The 25,583-nt window shown below is 43.7% G+C and overlaps 1 protein-coding gene across 1 annotated transcript in view; it reads left to right on the top strand.

The window, feature by feature from the left end:
* The window catches only part of LOC105703646 (tyrosine-protein kinase transmembrane receptor Ror), a 111,003-nt gene that overhangs the window by 71,456 nt on the left and 13,964 nt on the right, over positions 1-25,583 (top strand). Inside the window, exons 2-4 of the mRNA XM_012432170.1 lie at positions 12,893-12,986; positions 17,629-17,839; positions 17,939-18,092. Coding sequence (XP_012287593.1) covers positions 12,893-12,986; positions 17,629-17,839; positions 17,939-18,092 — 459 coding nt within the window. The remainder of the gene's footprint in view (positions 1-12,892; positions 12,987-17,628; positions 17,840-17,938; positions 18,093-25,583) is intronic.

Here is a 25,583-nt window from a genome sequence, read left to right as displayed (position 1 = left end):
GGGATCTTTATGAATATTTAGGAGTTATGAACGTAATGGAAAGGTGGAAATCATTTAGAAGGGACATGTCAATTTTTTGAAAATTGATGGGGAAAGGTAAGGCCACTGATAAGCGAGAAAGAGACGGCATATCAGGTGAAGATGCTTCTGGCACGTGCAACAATTGCAGGGAGGATTTCGATGCAGCTCGGGAATGCAGTTATGAGACCTGGGGAGCCTCTTCAGGGGCAAACCTAACCTCTTCTCCTATTTCGTTACGTGCCCTGCGTGCTCCGTTTCGATTACTCATGATTTCAATTACCGTGGGCTCTGCTGCAATTCCAAGTGCATTCCCGCTGCATCCTTGCATCTCGGCCCGGAATGTCTCCCATAATTACCAAGGAAAATAACTTAAAAATTAGAAAAAAATATATATATAAATATTTTCCTTTTCTCCGGAAATTCCGTGAAAAGGACATTTTTTAGATGTGATTTTTACATACATACGGATTAAAAGTAAGCGTTCCAAAATGCCGGAATTGGGATTTACCGATAAAAAAAAAATCTCTAATTTTAGAGCGCGGTGATAGGAGATAAGGGATTATTTATTATCTTTCTAATTTGAGGAAATAGGATTTATCGATTATGAGAAAGTTCTAGGGATGAAAAATAAAATGTGAAATTGGTTAGGAGAGAGATTTTATATTTTTTTTTTTTTTCCCTAGAGGGAGGAGAATCCCCAAAAATGGGGAAAATCATTCCCCTGGGGATCGCGAAAGGGTTTCGGGATTTCGAATACCGGGGGACGTCTTCGCGGGGGGGAACTCTGATTTATCGGCCGGATTACGAGGAAAGTTTTCCAATCGCGAGGAAATACGACATCGGAAACCGATAGCTCCTCTCTCGCGGTGACTTCACCTCGTGATGCGAGCCAGATGCGAAAGATTCCCCTTTGACTATTTGTTTGGAGTAACGACGCCCTGGGAAGTGCTCTTCCATTTATTAAAATTTCCTCCTAATAATTACCTTCTAATATTGTCAGTCCATGCGTGTACATTTCTAATATCCAAGGCGGTTAACCCCTTGAACACGGAGCCATTTCGACATATGGGCGAAATTCGTCTGACCGGGCAGGCAACTTTGGACCAAACGTCGGGCGCTCTTACTAGCCAGAGTTAATAATGACCCTCTTGGGATATCTCATTTTTGCGGGATTTTCAAATGGAAATAATTGCAGGAAGTTTCCGCCGAGAGGATCGGAATTTGCGGGATTTAAAGGGAGGCGTTTTCGGGGTGGATGAAGAAAAAAAAAGAAACGAAACGGGCGAAACGTTAAACCGAAACGGTGGAACGACGGAATACGTGCGTCGCCTCGGGATCGTAAAGTTAATCACGGCAACGATAAAAGTCGTCGTAAATCAAAATCCCGGGGAGACGAAGACGATCCCTCTCGGGAGAGAAACGATATCGGAGAGAAAATCGAGCTTGGGAATTCATTTCGCGAGCGAGAGAACAATGGACAGTGAAAACAGAGGCCAACAATGGGATCATTGTTGGCCTCGCTCTCCCATTAGGCGAAGAATCGCGACTTCTCTCTTCGGAGTCCGCTTGACGTTTTCAGGGTTAACCGTTGTTCCGAAAATGTCAAATATCTTAAGGGAAGATCAAGAGGGTGGATAAAGCACACCGAGGAGACCAGGAATTAAATGTTGGAAGTCTCGTCATTAGTTCATCGATTTAATTGTATTCGTTTTATAAAAATTAAAAAATCCGCGAAATATCGTTAAAAAAAAATTAATGTATCCATAAGACCATGGTTTCAAAAATTCGTCCCACATTTATCGGTGTGCCATTACCCCTGTACACGAGTTCCCTTTCACCCCCTGGAGTCAAATTTCTAATTCGCACCCTCAGGTCCCTGAAAGGACCCCCTCGGGATAATTCCAAAAATTAAAAAATCCGCGAAATATCGTTAAAAAAAAATTAATGTATCCATGAGACCATGGTTTCACATTACCCCTGTACACGAGTTCCCTTTCACCCCCTGGAGTCAAATTTCTAATTCGCACCCTCAGGTCCCTGAAAGGACCCCCTCGGGATAATTCCGAATCGACCACGAATTACATCGGCCATCTACATGATATCTAGAGACGACACGCGACCAGAGGGCGTATGTTCGAGGATAAATCGCAAATTAATCCCCTGAATGCCTCTCGCCATCCCCCGCTATCTCGCCGCATCTCTTTCCCACCCCAAAGTGCGTACCGCATAAATGGTGGAAAAAAAAAGAAAGAAATCAAGAGGGGTGGTTTTTAGCGTCACGGGTTTCCACCCCCTGGGATTTGGCCCCGTATAAACAGGGTCGCGTGGCTCCCCTAAAACCCCCCAAAACCCCCTAGCACCCCTTGGTACCCGATTTCCCAGATTTACTCTCTTTATCGGGCTACTGATATGACGCATCGATTTTATCGATGGACTCTTAATAACCAAATCTTGATATTCATATTTACAATTCCCCTATAACCCCTTATCATCCCTTGGTGCCCGAAATTCGGCGAGTTATGGAAATCTTTGTATAAATTCGAGAACCCCCATCTGAGAATCTTGCGACCTCCTTTCATCAATTTCATTTATATCTCTCCTTCTATTTCGACTTCGGTTGTTTGAAATTTCCACGATTGGCCGGAACTAACAGTTTCTCCGAATGGAGTTGACCGGAGTTTGTTCGGTGCACAACTTGAAACTCAATCTGTCTTTGGCTTTTTACTCTCCCGCCTCGTCCCCGGCGGCTTCGCCGCGCCGAATGGCCTATTCTCCTCTCTCTCCAACCCACGCGCTCGCCGCTCGCTCTCTCCTTCTCCCTCGCTCTCGCGGCTCCTTTCGCGCAGACCGCAAGTACATTCGCCAATCGACCGATCGAAACTCGAGGAGCTCGATTGATCTCGCTCCTCGGGTACACCTTGCAGACCTCGACCTCGCCTAATATGATTAAAACCCGGCTACTTTGATATCCCCGGGGTAGAAATATCTGGAAATGATATTCCACCCTTATTAACAAATATTAATAAATAATTCCCTCCCCTTGACCGTGAATCTTATAATTTTTCTTTATTTTTATTTAGACTCCTTTTATTTAGACCATTCGAAAGTTATCCATTTTTGTACCTTAGTGATAGGAAATTGCGATCGAGTAATAGAGTTCTAAAACCACCCTATTTGTTTTTTTTTTTTCTTTATTAATAGTTATGATAATAGTATCGACCCTGGTTCTAGGGCGTCGACTGAGAGACGATGTAGTCCCGGCCTTAATTAAGACTTAAAGCCCGGTTAATTGGGACGTATGAATGCAAGGACCAGGCGTGGAAGTAACTTGGCCATTTTCGAGGCGAGACGTCGGCGAGGGAAATCCGCGTCGTGGACATCAAAGGGTGGCTTAAAGCGATCCCCGTCCTCCTCCGAGGGGTTGCGCCTCTCTCGTGTTAGGGTGAACCATCCCCCAGGTCCTCCCCTAAGCTCCTCATATCGCTATATGTCGCGCAAAGTCTGTGGCCTATTCGTGCTCCGAATCTGCCATTAGAGAAATGAGGGAAAAGCTGAAGAAAAAAAAAAGAAAAAAATATACACGATAAAGTATTAGCTGAAAATCATAAGAAAGATAATAATCTGAAAAGTAACCTAAATATACATATTTTACCAATTTTTGGCCTATTCGTGCTCTGGATCCGCCATTAAAGAAATAAGGGAAAAGCTGAAGAATAAAAAAAAGAAGAAGAAAAAAGATAGGCACGAAAAAGTATCAGCTGAAAATCCAAACAAAAAAAAAGTAAACAAGCCAATGAATATACATATTATATCGATTTTTTTTCTTCTTTTTTCTTTCCTTCCAAGTAAATAAATTTTACATTAGGCAAGGTATTCATTAAATTACATTATAGTTTATTAACCCCGTGACTACTAGAGCAATAATTTCATTGGTCCATTAACATTTTTTTTTTGCACCATCTAGGATATTGTATAATTAATTCGGATATTTATGTTTTTGGGAGAGTTACCAGGCGATGTTTCATTCCTCGGTATTTAATAACTATGTCAGAGGTAATTGTTAATTATGTGGCTGGTAATTACACGCGCGGGTGGTAATTGATGACGGAGGGGTAGAGGGAGGATAGGGTTGAAAGAAGAAGGGGCAGAGGGGGGAAATATAGAAATATGTGCTTTGCAGAGGAAATATGAGGGCCTAAAGGGTTAGGCTAGGTTAGGGGAATTTCGGGGCGAAAGGGGTGCGTCTTGAGGAGAGACAAATGTGCGAGCACGTTCGTTAAGGGGGAGGAAAGGGGAGGAAATTAAGTGCGTCTGAATATTCATTGTGCGCGAATGGGGGGACACTTCTCTCTCTTTTTTATTTTTTCCTTTCTTTTCCTTCCTTTTCGTATTCCGGGAGAAAGACCACTAGCGCTTGACTACTGATATATTTTTTTCTCCCTTAAAAAAAAAAAACAAACTGTTACCACCCTTGTTGGAGAAATTGCAAAATTGGAAAAATGTCGGGGAAAAAAATGGGTTAAGCTGAAAGAAGGAGAGGGCAGATAAAAAGAGAAATGTCGAAGGAACGAAACGCTTTCAAAGCTGGGGGTGGCTCACCCCTTTATTTGCCCCCCCGGCTCGATATCCGAAGTGATCGGTAATTTGCATCTAGTAATTCACATCTCGGCACTGAATATTTCTTGCACACCCAGAGGGGTGGCTCGTCTCTTTAAGGGGTGTCAGCCCTAAGCGCGTCCTCGGGGGTGAAGACACCCGGGGCTGTTCTTCGGGCTCGAGCAATTGTTTGCAACTGCAGGGGTGTCCCAGTGGTTGCGAGGATAAATGCAGGCTTGCCAACCCCGAAGGACTCACCCCGGGTTTCCGGCCTGGTTTTTCCTCCCCTTCGAGACCCACCCCTCTGTCTTACGTTTCATTTTTCCAACCCCTCGTGGAAGCGGGCACAAAGCGAGACAATGAGACCCTCGCTTCGTTTCCAGGATCGACCGGTAAACGACTTTTCCTTTTCCCCGGCATTTTCCTCTTCTCGATTCTTCCCCCCGATCGATGACGAATTTCTTTCCTTATTCGAAAATAAAAAAATCCACCCCTTCGATCGTTAATCGGGGTGGAAGAAATTGAAGGGGAAAATAAAGGGAAATGTTTCCCACGCCCCGTAATTAACCTGAAAATTTCCGCCTCCAGGAGTCGAGTCTTTCGTTGGAATTCCTCCATCAGGGGGTGAATTCGGGGGCGAAAGAAATGATTTTCCGGACGTGGCGGCCTTTAAAAGATTCATCGGGCCTGGTAATTGCAATTTCAAATTCAAAGCCCCCCCCAGGGGGGAGAGTGGACGGCGCGAATTAAAAAATGCTTCCCAGGGCGAGTCCAGCTTTGACGACCCAGTCGTCCTTTGACGGCACAAAGGGACAAACTTTTTCCCTCCATCGCGCAGGGCCGACTAAAAAGCGGACGCGCCTTCGTTATTTTATAATTGGCACTATCCGCGAGCGGCTTTCGTGAATTATTAAGGGAGTCGATGAGGAGCCGCGGAATATCGACGAGCCCTCGGATCGCGAAAGGAAATTCTCCTCCAATTATTTCCTCCGCCTCTTATTCTCGGCCAGGAAGTGAAATTTCGTCCACCAGGTAATTCCACCCCGGATGTCAACTTAAAATAAAAATTGGCTTACTTAACAATGTTTTTTTTTTTTTTTTTAATTCTCCCGCGTGATTTTCTGTCTATGAATGTGTAATGTATGGAAATTCCCGCAATGACTGCAATTTCATCCTTGATAAAGATTTGGTATTTGATTGGGTTTTAATTTCCGGTGTTTTCGCGTAAAAACCGTGTTTTCCTGCGCACCCCGTGGCAGGGGTGGAAAACAATTCCCTCCCCAAAACGGCGGCAATTGAGGGGACTATTTCGTCTCGCAAATATTTCCTTTGACGGGAAGGGGGGGGCGCACTTCCGTTTGGCCGACGTCGAGGGGGGGGAGAAAAAGAATACGCGAAAACACATCTGGTCCAAGAGAGCGACGGGGCGCATTCAGGGGCGAAATGGCGACGGATGCACCCCGTCGGCGAGTTATTACTCCCGAGCCTCGCAATCCGCAAACAAGGAGGATTTCTGCAAAGCAAATAAGCTCTCGCCGGTGGCGGCGCGCCTGTTAATTTTGAATATTTGCCGGGGCTTAAAACGCTTCACCTGGGAAAGTGTCCGGATCCATTTCGAGTCATGGAATGGATTCACTATTCGTCCCCTACATGGCGTCCGTACCTCAAAAACGTAAAAATCATTTCTAAAACTACTCATATAATGTCCAAAAATTTTGGCGAATTTCGAAAAATTTCGCCCTTCGTCTCGCCTTATATACTCCCACCGCGGTAGGTCGCTTGCGGGAAAGCCGCAATCAACACTCCTCCTACCGGTGGCGCTGCGCACTGCGCTCTATTTCCAACACATTCGTTAACATTTTTCCCCACATTTCCCTACAAAAAGTCCCAGAAGACAATAACATTTTCAATTTCACATAATTTTAAAAAAGGGGGTTACTCCCCATCGCGTTATTTCTGAGCTCAGCACCCCCAGGAAACCGATCCACCCTCACTGGGTGAAAACACTACGGCGTCATAATAAAGAAGCAAAGGCACGGCGTATACGTGGCAGATAATTACTGTTCACCCCCCTTCCCAAAATAGCCATTTAATTTTCAAAGGGGTTCGGTAACCTCTCCGGCGATTCGCATCAGTACCGCGAACCACGCGAACTTTTAATCGGGATAAAACAAACTTTCCCCGAAACCTCCTCCCCCTCCCCCCGCGGACCTTATCCCCCTCTGTCGCCGTGGTATTTCTTTTTCCTTTCTTTATTTCTTTCTCCCCTTCTTTCTTTCCCTGTCGCGCTCTTTGCGCGTTCCTATCGCCTGAGATATCCATCTGTCCGTCTCTTTTCCTCTTTTTCGCACGTGCGCGACTCACGCGAGCCGTATTCGGGCGTATTTGCATGCGTGCACACGTCTTGCCATCCGGGGCGTGTGACGAAATCTGCCTTTGATGTCAAACAGCCGGAACCTCCCTCCCTTCGCCCTCTCGCCCCCCTGGAGGACGATATTACGTTCGAGCTTCCTCCCGCGCTGGACCGTCAGTCGCAACCCGACCGCGGTGGAGTGCACATCGCGGAGCTGACCAGGACATATGAAATGTATTATTTATCCTTGGTAATAGAATATATCCCAAGTTTGGCCTTTTGTTATTGATTCCCCTCCCTTGTACTATTGCGAACTTCATCGTCGAGCCAGGGTGTATTTTGACATGTCTATGGTAATGGACAAAAACGTACGATTGTACCATCGCGGTAATTTTAAGACGCTTTATTTATGTGTTTTATGAACATATGTCGGAAATTTAGCGCGACAATTATTTGCTGCCTTAAGGAAAAAGTGCAGACTGGCATCCAATTTATTCCAGTTTAATAATTGCTCTTTGAATTAGGAAAATATTTCCTTGGTTCAATATTTTTCTTCTGTACAAATCTATATCTGCATTTACATGTATACGTGTACTAGTAGGGTTCGTCTGTGGCTTCCTGTACTTATTCCTTATTATCCAACATTACACCTCGTGTACGACTTTAATGCATTAGCGGAAGTTCCCGCCGCGTTACGATCGGCCGGAAACTGCATCTCGCGGCGGTCGCCATAACGGCCAGCAATAATCGAAATGGGCTACGGTAGTGCAGTCCCATTATTGCCAACTGTCAAAATAAAGGGGCCGATTCTGCGGCGTCGGGAACACCGTTAAAGGGCGGTCCCTTTAACGCAGACCATTGTCGTCATAAAGCAAGCTTCGTTAGAGTCAACAGTGTTGCCCGTCTATAGGCGCCGCAATTTATGGCCTAGGAACTTCGCCCACCTCTTTCCCTCCTAACGTTGCAATAAATATTTCATACTCGAGCAGTTCCCATTGTCGAATTATTCCTCGGTGTATTTTTCATTTATACACACTCCATTATTTCCCTTTCCTCCACCCGATAGAGGATGAAAGGCAGTACCGTGTGAACATTCGGACGAATGGCGAACGCCATTGTTAACGGACTCTTGATTAAATATTATTTTCAATGGGACGGACAATTTTGGGTATTTATTAACGGGTTCCGTGGGAAAGGAGGTTTATCCCGTGGTTTAGGGTCGTTGTAGGTCTCTCTCTCTTTTTTTTTTACTTGGAGAAAGAGGAGTCGCCGCCATCTTGGGCGCCATCTTGGGCGCCATCTTGGTCGTCGCTTCCGCAGGAGTCTAAGACGCCGTAGGCGGATAATTTTCCCGTCTCTTCCTTCGAGACTCCCGACTAAATGTCTGGATGTTGCTTATAGTCTTCCAGGGAAGATGTAGGGAGGAAATTCAGGACCCGGGGCGAGGGAAAGAGATCACGATCCGCGGAAACGCCATTTCTAAAGGCGGAAACACGAGCGACTCCGCACAATGGCTGCCAGACTGGATTTATGTTCCCGTCAAAATCCACCATGACGCTCCGTCAGGATGACGCGAGATAAGAAGGAGAACGCGAATGATAGATCATTCCACAGTGTATATGGAAATAGTTAAAATAAGACTACAACAGTTTAGCATTGATTTTCAATTCTCACGATTTTAGAGATCCGCCATGTTGGTTTGTCAACGATGGATCCCGCGGTCCAAGGAAACGGACTTTTCCGAGAGAAACATTGGGAAGAGATGCCGCAATTCATATAAAGAAAACCCTACAAAATAGTAAGGTTTCAACATTAATTCGCAAAGGGGAAAAGGCTGGGCTCAGAAGTCTCAATTGCGTGGACAGATACGAAGGACTTCGCATAATGGCCGCCAGGGTGAATTTATGTTTCTGTCAAAGCCTGCTCGGCTTGTTAGGGCGACGTGGAGTAAACGAGCAAATATGCCCAACGAGGGAATTTCTACGAGGTCAGACGCGGAAAATAAATACCGTCCATCCGGAGAAGAGAAATACGTGTCTTCCTCCCCCTCGCACCCCTTTTTACTTCAATATTTGTCGAAAACTCCCTTCCTCGCTGGCGCACCGAAAACTTCGCCATTTTCCACTTTTATTTCCCTTCAGAATTGAAACCTCCCCTTCAATTTTCACTTCCCGAGAGTGAAGGTTATAGGAGCAATTTTTTTTTCACTTCATTTTAAATTAAAAAAAAAATGTTATTTTTATATACGAGGGGTGGTTTTCTCTAATATGAAATTTGACTTTTCTGAGGAACTCGAGACACGTCTCGGCTTGACATTAACGAAGTAATTTCGCGGATATGAAATTTCGCCCGCGTTAATTGCAGGTGCGAAATGCCCCTCCCTCCCCCCGGGGGGGTGGAAGCCACCCCCATCAGGGGTGCAATCTCGTTGTGTCGATCTGCTCTCTAAGGACGCACCCTAAGCCCCTGTGTACTCGCATTTATTATACACCATGTACATATGTATCGTGCATTACGCGTTATACCTGTACTAGGTACTAAATGTACGTTAATGTATGTATGTATATACTTTGCACGTACATAGGATGTATGAGGAAGTACAAGTGGCGTGTCTCAGATACACTACTCTTGACATGTCAAGTGTCGGGCGAATTACACACGTATTTTGTGTCGCGGGGGTGTACATGTCCAAGTGATATGAACCCTCCTTATCGGATGTCGTATCAGGGGGGGTTATTCAACGCACGAAGAGTCGAGACTTATTTCCCTCTCGGATATGTCATAAGATATGAAAATATACAATGAACAATGACAATAGGGTTTAAGAAAGCCGAAGGATTAAAGTGTCTTTCCGATTTATCACTTCGACGCGACGCGGGGAATTTTGAATTTCCTGAGTCCAGGAATCGCGTGGATGTCGGATAGTTATAATATTAAGAGATGTATCAGATATCCCTCTAATGCACCACTTTTTTGTTAATGAATCTTTGAGCGAAGGGCGTGGATAAAATTACGCAAAATAGGATTAATCTCGAAACCAGGAAAATCTTCCGAATTTTGAAAATGGCAGGCGCAAAATTCCTGGACATTCCGGGTGATCCGTCCTAGATAAACTACGTTTGTGAAAGAACCCAGGGATAATATCATGCAATAGCGGATTAATTTCAAAACCAGGAAAATTTCTCGAATTTCGATAATGGCAGGCGCAAAATTCCTGGACATTCCGGGCGATCCGTCCCAGTTAAACGGCAGGAAAGTTGCGGCAGCGGCGAGTCTAAAGCGGTTGTTGCGATACACATCCCGCGAAAGTTGGCGCAGCTCAGACCACTGTTGCGGCTTCCGGAATAATGGCGCCGGTAGACGAAGAGCCGGGCTGTGTTCCCGGCGGTATATCGCGTCGTCGGAGCGGCTATGGTTACGCCGACGCTTTTGCACCGACTCTATGGCCTGATCCATCAGCGCCGCCGACGTCGTTCCTCCCGAACTTCGCGGAACTCCGTATCGCCCTCGTAAACCGCGAATTGCCAGGAATCGAGAATCCGCGATTCGCCAATTCCCATTGTTGCTCTTCCCTTCCGTGCAACTACCAATTCCAGGGAACCTCGCCCAACGGAATTTCGAAAGAGGGATCGATACGATTTCCCTTCCTTTTTTCTCCACTCAAGCCCCTAACCTAACCTTCGCATAAATTAAAAAAAGCCCCTGACAACATTTATTACCCTAGTAATAACGACGCCCAAAAAGCAAAATCACAAGAAATGCTGAAAATTGAACTCTTTACCTCCGATACACTTTTCGAGGCGTCCTCCAAAATTCCTGGAATTTTAAGTATGATAATTGATTATGATTTATGTATACTTTTTCACTGAATTGTATTTTGGGTTTCGAGGCGTTTGGGGGTTGGATTAGTATTTATGAGACGAAGAGGAGCTTTTAGGGCTTTTATTAAATTACAGTGGTATAGGAAAATCGTAAATATTGGAATTCGGGAAGTGTCGAGTCCAGTCAGCAGACAGGAAGGAGAATTGAATCGCACCAGCCGGCCATTGCAGTTTCGTGCCTGGAATTGCCACGTGGACTATGCAACAGCCTGCGAGACGACAGATGTCGCTGACGCGCTCGAAATTAATTTTCGAAGACGGAGGAGGACCTGGAATTCGAAAGGGACCCCGGCCATCTTGAAGAAGACTAAAAACACCCTCTAAAATAAAAAAAAATCCAATTTCCATATTCAGTTTTTAAAACGTATAAAATTCCACGGTTCTAATATTTAAAATGGAAATCTGTGGATTTTCATTATTTCTTCCTTTTATTTTTCTTACGATAAAATATTGCAATTCGACGTCGTTCAAATCTCCAGGATATGTCCGAAGTACTTAACACGTGACACGTAAATCCTGACGAGTTTTCCTGCAGTTCATATTTTGAGATAAAACGTCGAAATCGAATTTTACTTAAAATTTGTAATCGGAAGGGGTAGCGGAACTTTTATGTCAGGCATTTACGCTGTTGCGCGGAAAAACAGGGAAAGGAAAAAAATGTGTAAAAAGTGATTGGCACGACGCCGTGCACCGGATGTGCGTCGAATGGACGGACAGTGGTGCAGATTGGCGAACGAGTCGTAGTCCTGGGTGTATATACAGGATTCTGCAGGATTTAACGAGAGAGGTTACCAGGGCGACACTTGTCCCGAATGGGCTGCGCGTCGCCATGTTGGCCCGATAGGGGCGATATTCCCCGGCCCGGTCCAGCGATATAGACCCCTACGGGTTATCAGCGCGACGCGATTATTCGCGTCAGCGGAGGTGAAAAAACATGCCAGGGCGATTAAAAACTCGAAATGCCCGGGGAAATTCGGAGAGCCAAGTGGAAAACACTTCTCCTGGGACTAATAAGAATATATTAAATGAATATTGCAGGTTATGACGGATTAAAATGTATCTCCCTCCTCGGCGGTGATTATCAATATGAGGATTCTTTCATGAATTTAATCGAGGCTCGCTCGAATGAAATATATTTTATTCTGGATTTTTAGTTTCTGTTAAAGGGGGCGGATTTCACGGAATGGGCTTAACCGATTTATAAATAACATTTGCGCTCGCTTTTGAATTCTCTTCCGTGCAAAATCGAAATTTCGAGACGTGGGAATTGCTCTCTGGGCCGAAATCCCATCGGAATTTCTGTGCCGAGTTTTACCGCAAACAACGGCTAGAAACAGGATTACCAACTCGACGGAAGGCACTTTCGAATTAGTACGGAGGTCCTGTTCCCGTAATTACTCGCGATAATTGCGCGCTCGGACGAAACGAGTGCGCAACACTGTGATATTCCACGGGCACTCGGGACTTTGCTTTCGGGGTTTGCGAGCCTCCGTAAACACCACGGTGGATTCCCCCTTTACACTTGTCGGCAAATTATTTCATGTTTCCACGAAAATGTTATAAACAAAAAACCTCCCCCGGTTATTACCTCTTTGAGGGGCCGCGACAATTTAATGCATCCACTCTCGTTGAATTATTTCTAGAATTTCTTTTTCAAGGAATACATTTATCGGCAATTTTTCATTAAAGTTAGGTTATGTCTCGTTACGAAATCAGAGCAATCCTCGTGTGATTATTTCCAGAATTTATTTTTCACTAATACTATTATCGGTCATATGTCGTTGCAAAATGAAAAAGGGTCGCGATAAGAATTTCTTCGGTTACACCTATACACTTTCTTTATTACGAATGATTTCATGAACATTAGGAATTTTTTCATAAATCGTTACGAATCACTGTTAAGAGAAAATCTCCCGCAACTCCCGAAATATTGGAATTTCTGTCGGTCCCTTCCTCGATCTTTCATTGCAAATATTTCTCACGGACCAACTCGTTGCAAAAGAATAATTAGTTTAATTAAATTTCATCTTCCTTATTTCAGGAAGCAATCGGGAAAACGAGGAGGCCGACGCCGACGTCCAGGATTATGGGACTTACGAGGATTACAACGAATTCATCGACGCGACGACCTACGGGTGAGTTTTGCATTTGTTAGATTTGTTTAAAAAAAAAAGAAAAAAATAAAGGAGGTAAAAAAGAAACGAAGGCAGAAAATGAAAATAAAGTTCCTCGCCCGGCGCCACTCGAGAGCGCCTTTCGCCGGCATTGTCGATAATTTCATTTTGATACTCGAGCCAGGGGCCAATTAAAAGTCGCGACGTACAATATAAACCGGGAAAGTATCTCCGGAGGTAATTTCCCCTCCCCCCCCCGGGGGGGGGGTGGAGGGGGAGGAAATCCACATTTAATTCGGACTCTGGCAATTCTTTCGCTTGCACTTCCTGTTTTTAAACCACGACCTGGTAAAAAGAGTTTGACATATACATATATAAAACGTGAAAATATTAAAAAATTTTTCTCGCCAAACTGGGCGCATCGAATAATTATTAACTTTACCACGTGATTGGGGAAGCTTTAAGAAAGGTCTTTAAAACTCGGGAAATTTCATTTTGCGCGAAATGCGACAAGGAAATTTTTCTTCTTGAGATGAAAAATGAAATTTTATCTTAGGGCCTCCACAATCACGCGTTGAAATTTCAAATTAATCTCTGCACCCAGTCTGGAGAAAATTTCCATCGATATTTTGACTTTTCGATATACGTCTGTTATACGTGGTATATCTCTTTGGTATCGTTTGAAGGAGTATTTCTTCTGGTTTAATGAACATTTTCTTTTAGTGTATGGGAGGGACGCCGATATCGGATATTGGCTCTCTTTTCCTGGACCGCCGCCATTCAGATCGTTTTTTCCTTTTCCTTTTTGCTTCTTTTATTTTTTTTTCTTTTTTTTTAGGAACGTTTTTGAGCGGACCTTCGGAAACGCGATTTCCAAAGCCCTCGTCTTTCCAGGACTCGATTTGAAGATGGAAAAGAGAGGAGGAAAAATTCCACGCCGCACTTGGGGAATTCAAAACGCCGACTCGAGGCTTCCCTTTGGACGGTCCATTGATTTTCCATCTGGCCCTTTTTTATTTATCAATTGCAGGGAAACCCGATGAAATCGAGGCACTTCTCGGCGGGCGTAATGTAATATAAAACTCTGCTCTAAGGGAAAATACAAATTATACGGATTCCCGGCCGACATTTGGAATTTTCTGCCCTGGGGAAAACATTTTCCAAAGAATAATTATTTCCCTCAGATGGACTGGAATAAATTGGACGAAAGGTTTATTCGGAACTACGACCATATCTATTTGACTCGGATAATTAAAATTTGAATAATTAAAATGTTCCTTGTTTCTGCTTTTCTCTCAGCGTGGAACATTTTCACGTTTTCCTCTGGAGGGATTTTTTTCCCGGGAATTATCAAATTTCCTTCCGGGTCGCTTTTTCATTTTGCAGTTTTGCTTTTCTCCGGTTTTTCTTTTTTCTTCAATTTTTATAGTCGGTTATCATAAATCGTAGATATGGGGAATCGATTTTCGCGGAGGCGCCGCCTCGTGGATTTTGGGAATTTGGCAGATTTCCCGAATTTTCCGAATTTCACCGGCGGAAAGTGCACCCCTCGTAAGTGACCATTTGTCAGTGAATTTATGCGACCGCATAACGACGCGTTAATGTAGCGCCATGGAAATCGCGTGTCGTAACCGATCACGGGTTTTCGCGTTTAACGCCGCCGGAAAACCGCATTTCCCCCCAAAAGGACCAACGTGGGCCTACTTCGGTCCCACCAGTTATGCATTATTCACCCCCCGAATGCATCGCTGCCCATTAATATTGATGCGAGCTTTCGTTGGCTCGAGCTTCTCGCTTAAAGTCCCCGATCGTCTACCGAGTGCTACCCCCCGAGACTTTTCAACATTTATTTCCCGGGGATTTTCCTCGTTCCCGGGTCGTTTAAAATTTTCCCAGTTCCCCCAGGCACCCCCGGGACTTTTTACAAAATTTATTTATCCCACGATATTTCCTTTTTGTCTCGATTTATAAGGAATTATCAGGCATTGATGTGCTTCGTATATTCAAAGTAGATACGGAAGGATCATTTCATATATTTATTAAAATATGAAAATATTGATAAAATTATTCTCCAAATTGGGTGCCTTGAATTATCCGAAATTTCTTTTCAAAAAATGACATTTCACGAGCATCGCGTTTTTTCTTTGGGCCTTTGCAATCTCGTGATGCAGTTTCTAATGATTCGGTACTCCCAATTTGGAGGAAAGTTTTATCAATATTTTCACTTTTTGGAACGTATATACACTTTCATATCACGGTAAGCTTGACAGTAGACAATTTTTTGTAAAATTAGAAAATTTCCCTGATTATTGAATCTCTTCCAAGGGACGCAATTAGGGAGATAATTCTGTTCGGCTCATTTGCATCTCGACGGTTTACGTAGATAAGTGCGCTCGTCATCGATATGCAATCCCCAGACGGTCGATGAATTATTAATTCGAGGGAGGTCTTAGAAACGCCTAATCTCTGTTAAGCCGGTCTTCCGGTTGCTACTCTGTGGGATTATTTGCAATGCCGGAGAGGAAGTGACGTGTAATGCCGTTATCAGAGAGAGGCTCTTATCTGTCGACTTCAGGGTCTATAGGGTATCCCTTTCGTCCCTCCCTTTACATTGCAAATTAATTTATTCACTCGGAAGAAAAATTCCCTCAGTGAATTACGACAACAAAATCCTGCGAAAAATAATACATCGACCCTTTGAACACGGAGCCTTTTCGACATATGGGCGAAATTCCTATGACCGTGCAGGCAATATTGGACCAAACGTCGATTTAAAATCAACGAATTTTTCTTCTTGAGCAAATTGTTTTCTGCGCTTATATTCAAGCCACGATATATAAATCTCTTTTTAATTAATTAAGGGTTCGATGTGAATTATTCTGTCGGAGAAATGAATGAAAAAAATGTCATGGAAATAATAATAAAAAATTTATATCCGACGAGGCTGGGATTTATTTATGTCTAGGTGTTAAAAATCAATCTACCAGGTTTCCATCCGATTGCAGGGGGTAATTAATTCCCGGGTGTTTAATTATGCGCGGTCACGAGGAAGAAATCCCGCGAAACGTGCGATAAACTCTCGACACCCCGTAGATAACGCTTAACACCGTCACACTCATTCATGAAGTTCCGTCGACGCGGCCATTCGATAGTATCGCATATCCTGATAATGCAACGATAGAAAGAGAAAGAAAAAAAAAAATCGAAAGTCGGAAAGATAGACGATACATCGATCTGAAATATAAAAATGAGCGTCATAAATTTAATATGTACATGATATCAATTTAACATATACATGGTTCACACTTACGACGTTCATTTCTGTGTTTAAAATATTAATCCCAGAATGGTTAAATTAATTTCCGGTAAATTTGCCTCTAGGGGAAATTGCACTATTTATTCGACCTCCTCGAGGCGGAATTTCGCCGCGCGATAACTTACCGATCTAGCCTTGATTTATATTCAATAACCGGCAGTAAATGCAGGGCTAGTTACTCCTGTAATGTGCAATCAGGGTTGCACTGTAGACACAGTATGCGTCCCGTGTTTAAGGGCCGTTGCATACGTTGCATCCCGTGTAAACGCATTGATTGCACCCTCAGGACGAGAGCCAGATGCAGATGACCGAAGAGGCAGATTCTGGACCTACAAATCCCGATTCCCACCAGAAATAGATCATTCGATTAGTCGTCTAACAGACTCCACTGGAGAATTTATCGATATAAATTTCGCCTATTTCAGGTGACATGAAAGTGTCATATATACACGCCAAAAAGTCGAAATATTGATAAAACTTCTCTCCAAATTGGGTGCACCGCATCATTTGAAACTTTATCGCAAAATTATGGGGACCCTGAGGTGAAATTTCATTTTTCTAAAAAAAAAAAAAAAAATGTTTATTCATCTCGGACATTTTTTTGACGAAAACTGAAATTTCACCTTTGGGCCTACATAATAACGTGTTAAAGTTTCGAATAAATCGGTGCACTCGGTTTGGAGATAAGTTTTATCAATATCCTCAAGCTTTTCGCTATTTCGACATATGGGCGAAATTCCTCTGACCGTGCGGGCAATATTGGACCAAACGTCGGGCGCTCTTAGTAGCCAAAGAGTTAAGGTGATATGAAAGTGGCAACTGAGGAGTCAATCGAAATGTATAAACGCGTGTAGTGTTATAAAAATATGTAACAAATTTCAATTGAACTTACAAGAAATTTAAGAAAAATTATGTCTAAGAGAAGTGCCGCGAAATTGCATTTTCTTTACACTGCATTTATTTAGAGCGAGGAGCGATTTTCCGAGCCCCTTAATGGGCTCTCAGATTGCACGAACGATATCCGCCTTTTTAAGTTCTTTCTCATTTTTCTTCGACTTTTATTTCCCCTCGAAAACCGCGAATGTGCCGTAAGACTGTAACCTGATGAATCTGAAAAACGAAGTGCACCGCAATGCACCTTTTATCCGTTGCATTTCCTGGATAGAGGTTCTTAGCCTTCTACAGGGTGACTAAAAAATTCCCTACGTCCCTAGGAAAATTGTTAACATCGTCAAAAGTGTCGATGAACCTAAGCAGCAGGAATAAAAAATTAAATTTTTGTGGAATATTAATATTCTCACGTAAATTAAACGCAGTTTAAAATGCGTCTCTTTTTAATTTTCGCAGATTCGACGTGGACAGTTCATCCAGTCCCAAAGGAGGTTCCTTAGAATTGTTGAAAGGACTGTCAAATATGACAAAGGAAACCGGAAGTGCGGTGCATATGAGGTGTGAGGTCACAGGGGATCCATTGCCATCGAAAATCAGGTGGTTCAAGAATGATGCACCCCTTGGAAAAGAACCAGGAAGAATCGTGACGAAGAAGGTGTACCCCCAGGTAAGGACGAGGAAAAAAATTCAGGACCCTCCAGGTGAACCGTAGAAAATTATTAGAAAATAATTAAGACCCTAAAGTTAATGAAAATAATTATTCCAGGCGAGGGCTCACCCGAGGAGGAGTGTCTTGGGAAGTAGATTAAAAATCGTCAGACTGGATGTCAACGACATGGGATTTTATACATGTCGGGCGAGAAATGGCAAGGACTCCATACAAAGCGAAGGATTTTTGCAAGTGAAGACGACTCGTCATGGTAGGTGCACTTTTGCTTTGAATTGGGAATTAAAATAAAAATCCGATTTTTTTTAATTTCAACCCGTGGGTTTATACTAATTGTGTAGTTTCTAGTTTCTAATTGCAGAAGACCATGTACCTGATGTACAGTGTCTATAATCCTTATTGTATGTACGTGCACACCTGATCTATGCAACGGGGTATGGGTTGCGTGAAATTGGAGCCCCTTGCATCCTATTATCATTCCTAATTACACGTGATCTAGGGAGGTAATTGACTTTAGGGGTGGGCCCTGATAGGTAACCGTGGAATTTATAATTTGTGTACACTGCGCACCTAGGACAATACCCGAGAACGTGGAATTACCGCCTGCAATACGGACTAATTGATACAATCGGGTGGAAAAAATCATCGTACACTTCACCGTATAAATTTTCGTATATTTCAATTATTCGGGCTTCAAATCTGAATCTGTATTTCTTGAAAGCAATTATTCATTGAATTAACGGAATGGTTCTATGGTTTTATTAATTTAATTTAGCAATTTTACCAGTGCGAATTTACGAAATATGTGAGCGGGGTGCCTTCGCCGCCATCTTGCTTTCTTCTCGGTTTTACGTTTTCGACGTTTTTCCCTGTCCATGGTGGTTTGTTACGTCGACGGGGGTTCTTTTTCCAGCCTTCGAACATCTCGGACGACACTTTCGATATCTCGGGGGCTGAAAATGACAAGAAGGAACCCGACGGCGTCAAATTGGGGGCTTAAATGGCCGCTCTAAAAGGGGCTGCCTCCGTCGTTTCCTTCTAATTGAATTACCCTCCGTTACTCTCGCGGTAACGCCGTCGACAGGCCGAGGGGCGTTTTAGTCACCCCATAGGTGAATGGCGGGTCATTGATTTTCAAATATTTGTCTGGTGCACCCCTCGTCGCCTCTTGCTGCACCCCCGCGAAGAGCGTCCCCTGGGAGGGGACCGAATTGACCCCCGAAATTCAATTACAATTTCTTTCCCTCCGTGCATCCGATTATCGCGAATCTCCGAGGAGGTACATTTTGGTTTAGATGTCCCAAAAGTGAATTACGAACGTCTAAATACAGCTAGAGTTTCGTAACGCCGTGTCGTAGTGTCCTGGGGGTCGATTCCATAACTCAGATCTAGTGAACATGTGAAAAGTGAGCACCTTCCGCATTCTGTCATTTTCACCATGGTGAAAATGTGAGATACCTCGCGTGAAACTGCTCGACATGAAATTCCGTGTCGAATGACGAGATGTGAGAGACTTTATACACCTCTGCGACATAAACGGTAAACATATAAAGTATGTTCATAAAATATAAAAACAAGACGTGATAAAATTACCGTAGACACCATATCATATTGATATCATTTCCAATAAGTGCGTCGCGAAGCGAAAGAAAATGGCGTAAGTTTCTCGCAGAGTGCATTAATCTCCCTTGCTACGGGGGAGATTTCCAAAGAAAAAAAAAAAAAACGTAGGGAGGGCGAGAAACGCCGACGCGTTTATGGCAAAGAGAGAGAAAAAAAGCCTCGAAAGTTCGAATTTTCCAGACGGGCGTAATTAGTTTTCCGCGCGGGAAGCGGAGACCCACGAAGATGCTCCACAGGTCTTCTCGCGGGTTTACATAGTTTCGGGACACGGCGTTGAGTGTACGTATATCGTACATATATTCCGCGTATATATCCCTGGTCTCTCCTTCAGGACACAGTATCATCCCCGTTATCCCGGTTACGGGAGGTCGCGAATTTACGGGCGGGTTGCTACATAGAAATTGGCAAAGTTACGAACTACCGCGAAGGACGAGGCAGCCGTCGAGGGCTCAGCTTGTGTACCGTGCACCAACATGGCACACGTTTCCCCGGATTTACGTGGATACAAGTTTCTCCATTCCCGTGTGCAAGTGAACTCGAGCAAAGGGGTCACTGTTTATGCATGTACACGACACCGGTCTACACGCGGATATGTACATACGTAACGTATGTCGAGTATTATGCGGCGGGTTAAGTCGCTGCGACCTCCGCTTGTAGGGTTCCACTTTCCGTTAGAGCGGGTTATACTTTCCGTTGGAGCGAGCTATACTTTCCGTTAGAGCGCATCCCACTTTCCAGTAGAGAGAGTCCTACTTTCCGTTAGAGCGAATCCCACTTTCCGTTGGACCGAGTTTCACTTTCTGCCAGATCGAGTTGCACATTCCGTTAGAGCGAGTTACAATTTCCGTTAGAGCGAATCCCACTTTCCATTAGAGCGACCTCCATTTTGGCGCGAGTTCAATATTAGGTATCGAGTTTAGTCGGGAGCGAAAGGGTTTAAATTCCCAGAGTTCTCGATAACATTGAGACACAATAGGGATTTGTCTCTGGAGGTGTAATTCGGCGTATCGTTCCCAGTGATGCGAGGAGTCATTAAAAGTCCACGGTGTGGTGGTGCAATGGCGTCGGTGGGACATCCATGGCGGGTCCATGGTGGTCCCTAGGGCTGGTGGCATAATTTAGGGCAACCGCATCGACCAACCGTGTTTACGCTTTCGCGTGTACAGTCCCAAACACGTCGGAACCGCCCTCGAAACACGCAAACTCGTGCGGCACGCGTGCCCGAGTTGCTCTTTTATCTCGTTATTAATCTGCCGAAACGACGCCGGCAAAGCTCTCCCATTTGGCTCTCGTTCGGCTCCTATGGCCGTAAAATTCGTCATTACATTTTATCGTATCGCGTTGAATAATGAAACCTACCTCATCGACAGCCCCGAAAACCTCGCGATAAGACGCAATCTATGCGTTTCGCACCGCAACGTACCGTTGACATAATGAATATGCATCTGCCAGGGATTAATACTCGCCAGGGAATATTATAAAGTCCTGTCGGTCATTTTTAGCATATCAAAGTGATGATTTATTCCAGTATTACCCTCGTATATCAATGAAAATTACCATCGTCAAGTATAACATCGCCAAACGACCCGGCCGCCATTTTGAATCCACAGATGTATATCTGAAAGTGTCGATAATTTACACCGTAACGTGCTGTTGACGTAATGAATATACATCTGCCAGGGAATATTATAAAGTCCTGTCGGTCATTTTCAGCATATCAAAGTGATGATTTATTCCAGTATTACCCTCGTATATTAATGAAAATTACCATCGTCAAGTATAACATCGCCAAACGACCCGGCCGCCATTTTGAATCCACATATATATATCTGAAAGTGTCGATAATTTACACCATCGCTCTCATTTACCCCTGAAAAACGCAATAGTATCAAACATGAATCTTTCACGTGAAATATATTATCTCCGCCATATTGGATTCTTTAAAAAACGCGAAAGAGGGAATTCTCGCGTCTTCGGATAATGTCGCGTCCCTTCGTGCCGACGACCCTCGTCTATACGTCAGGAACGTGTCAGCCGTAATTGGCGTTTATACGATAAGAGAATTTCCATGAATGGCGTGCTAAAGCCGAGCCATTCGTTTCTCGAGCATGTAATTAAGCCGGCACGCAAGGGGCGCGCGCAGGTGGGGGGTGGGGGCGCGGACCTCGCGCCACCTTGTGTAAACAGGCTTAAATACGGGGGCCGACTCAAAAGGCGCGCAGACCGTCTCGCGCCGGCGAGGGGGAAGGAGGTCGCGGACGGAGTCGCTAATTAAATCACCTGGAGGCCCTAGCAACTCGACCAGGTTATCACGGCTATTTCCTCCCGACTGCCGGAATCCTGGTGACACTCTTAAGATCGTATAAAAGGGTTCTATTGGGTTGGCAACTAAGAGGTTGCGGATTTTTTAATACCATCCATGGGCGAAATCCGCAATTATTCACTTGCCAACCCAATATATACATATGTGCCCATAATTATGAAAGTGGTCTAAGTCATATATTTTTTGTTTCGAAATTACATTGAATTAATTTCGTTTGAAATAATATGGCGTGAAATAACTGATAAACTCATTTTTTTTTTTTTAATTTTGACTTAGACCACTTTCATAATTATCGGCACATATGAAACTATTTATAACACTTTTCTCGGAACTAGGTGCGCCGAATCATTTGAAACTTTACGACGCGAATGTGGAGGATACAAGGAAGGTCCCGACACTCATGAAATTTCATTCCTTTTCATATGAAATTTTTAAAATTTGTATGAAAAAATTTAAAAAATTTGAAATTTCATGAGTTTCGGGATATTTCTTATACCTTCCGGATTTATATTGTAATCGATTCGGTATATCCAGTTTGGAGGAAAGTTTCATAAACGAGACCTCTTTGACGCCACTTTCACGTCGCCTTAAGCAGGGGAAGTTAACTCGGTGTATACAGTTCATGGGGCCTCATCCTCCCGGAAGAGGAGCCAAGTCTGGGATACTTAACATCCGGAAGTTACGACTCAACTTGCCCGATTTTCAGGATTCCACCATAGATTAAAGGCTTTGCGCCGAGTCGGATGCTGGCTAATTTCGACTCTTCTCCCGACATTTGCATCTCTGGGAGTCTCACCGTGAAACGGGATATCTGGCTCCGACAAAGCCTTGACTTTGACGCGCTTCTCGATCCCTCGACAAATCCCGACCCCCCAACTCCAATTTCACCGAGATATCCAAATTCGGGGCAAGTGGCAGCTCCTCACGGTACAATAATCATCACCGATATGCAGGAAATCCCTGGGAAGAAAAAATATTTTTCTATGAACATTCCTGCGAACGAAATTATTCTTTATGAAAATTCGTGCGAACGAAATTATTCTTTATGAAAATCCGTGCCTACGAAATTATTCTTTATGAAAATTCGTGCGAATGAAATTATTCTTTATGAAAATCCGTGCGCACGAAATTATTCTTTATGAAAATTCGTGCGCACGAAATTATTCTTTATGAAAATCCGTGCGCATGAAATTATTCTTTATGAAAATTCGAGCGTACGAAATTATCCTTTATGAAAATTCGTGCGAACGAAATTATTTTTTATGTAAATTCACGCGAACGAAATTATTCAACGAGAAAATTCGTGCGAACGAAATGATTTAAAAATGGAAAATTGCTCGGAATGAAGCGTGGAAATTTGGCCAGGTCGAGTTAACAAGACTCGAGAGGAGATTTCATGGACTGCCTTTGGAATTGGCATAGCTGCAGAGGACAGAATCGCGTCCACACATCTGTAAACCGTAAACTTTGCAGCGATGAACCGTGTATTTATTAAACGAGCCAACCCGTTCCGAATGCGCTTGCAGCCAACTGCAATGTGCACTCGCGTGCATTCGCCTGTCGTTCGGATTTCCACTGGCGAAAGTGCTTCGTAAATACGCCTTTACGAAATTGGCTTTCAGGGATCGAGATTTTCCGGCTCCCTGTGCGCGATTGAATTTTTTCGGAAAATCGTTCCATGCCATTTCTTTCAATTTTCCCTGTAATTTGATATCGGGTCTGCTTCTAAATTAATATCGAATCTCCTTGAAATTAAATATCGGGTTTGCATTCCGAAGATGTCATGGAAAAAAAAAAAAAAGGAAAATCATTTATTTTAGTAATAATCGCCCATGATTGACCAAAAAATTCTGTGTTGAATTTCTTTCATTTTTTGTAATGTTACCCGCAATTCAGACATACATACACCATTCTTCTTCGGGAATTTATAGAGGTAGGAATTTCGAGCTGCGGTGGGGTAGGCGATTTCCGCAGCGGCCGATATTCCGCAGGCCTGTGGCCGCGGGTTCGGCCATCTCCGCGAGGCGGCCGCAATGTTGGGACCAGACCGAAAATCGAAAACCGAAAGTCGAAAAACGACTGCGGCCCACCCACGGGAATGTTAAGCCGAACGACAAATTGAATTCCACGTCGCGGCCGTTCCGGATTCCGTCCGGGAAATTAAATCGACCGATCGCTTCGCTTTCCACATACGAATGATATTTTGGAGGTGGCTGCCGGTTTTCAAAAACACGAATTCTGATTTCCCCAGTTGCGTGATTTCGACACGTGGGCTGAGAAAAAAAAAAATCCACTGAACTGTCAAAAATATTTTGATAATTCAAAAAGTCATTATTTGACTCGAATAGTCTTAATTAAATGATCGATAGCTTCGCTTTCCACATACGAATGATATTTTGGAGGTGACTGCCGGTTTTCGAAAACACGAATCCTGATTTCCTCTTCCGTGATTTCGACACGTGGGCTGAGAAAAAAAAAAAATCCACTGAACTGTCAGAAATATTTTGTTAATTCAAAAAGTCATTATTTGACTCGAATAGTCTTAATTAAATGATCGATCGCTTCGCTTTCCACATACGAATGATATTTTGGAGGTGGGTGCCGATTTTCGAAAACACGAATCCTGATTTCCCTTTTCGTGATTTCGACACGTGGGCTGAGAAAAAAAAAAATCCATTGAACTGTCAGAAATATTTTGTTAATTCAAAAAGTAATTTTATTTGACTCGAATAGGCTCAAATAAATTGTCAGAATTCCGGAGGAATTATTAGTAATGATTTGTCACGATTACCCTGAGAGTAAAAAAAAAATTCACCGAACTGTCAGAAATATTTCTTTCAAGGGGGGGGGAATTTCTTGTCGAAAATTTACGGGGAATTTCATCTCGCCGGAGGAAAGATCGAAAGAAAGATTGCGAAGCTTTCCTCGAGGAAACTTCCGAGGTAGGGGGCGGGAAATTAACTATTTACCGAGGGCCGCAATTTTCTCACGAAACGTTTAATCTTCGCCCCTTACCCCGGCCCTCTTCCTCGGATTCGTTTTTCTCAGCTCCTTTCGACGGTTATGCCATAGGGCACCCATTTTCTTTCGGTCCCTCTTTCTTTCCCTTGGAAGGGCAAATATTATTCCAAAATATTGTTCTTCCGTTACCCCCTCGTTGATATCTTTCTCCCTATCGGTTTTACGGTCGCCATTGCGAGCTGGATAATGCCTCCGGTAATTATTACCCTGGAAATAATGGGCACGGCGTCACTTCCTTGAGGACCCCATAAAACTAGAGCACTCCGGAAAACTCGTCAAGGCACTCTGAAAAGAGCCCTCGGATCGGAAATTCCCTTTTCCGGGGAAATCCTGAAACGATGAGGACTTAAAGTTGCTAACCCTTTAAGCCCTTTTGGCGTTTGGGTGAATTTCATCAAGGCGTGCAAGCAATATTCGACCGAAATTTTTACAAGCGATTTTCCGGATAAAAAGCGACGCAGACGTGCGTGAAATGATGCACCACACACGAAGAGCGAGTTTTATCACGTTTTTTAATTTTTACAAGCAATTTTCCTAAATAACAAGTGTCGCACCGTGCACGAAATACGAGTCTTATCGCGTTTTTTATTTTTTATAAGCAACTTTCTGCATAAAAAGTGGCGCAATTGTATCTGAAATGATGTATCATACACGAAGGGCGAGTTTCGTTACTTTTATGAATTTTTTTAAATAAAAAGTGTCGCGCCGTGCACGAAATGCGAGTCTTGTCGCGTCCCCCCGAGGGCGGCCGCCATTTTGTCAGATCTTGAGTCAGCG

This window comes from Orussus abietinus, unplaced genomic scaffold (assembly GCF_000612105.2).
Source record: "Orussus abietinus isolate OABI.00-Male unplaced genomic scaffold, Oabi_2.0 scaffold26, whole genome shotgun sequence".
Lineage (NCBI taxonomy): Eukaryota > Metazoa > Arthropoda > Insecta > Hymenoptera > Orussidae > Orussus > Orussus abietinus.
Note: the sequence above shows the minus strand (reverse complement) of the source record. Positions and strands in the feature narration are given on the sequence as shown.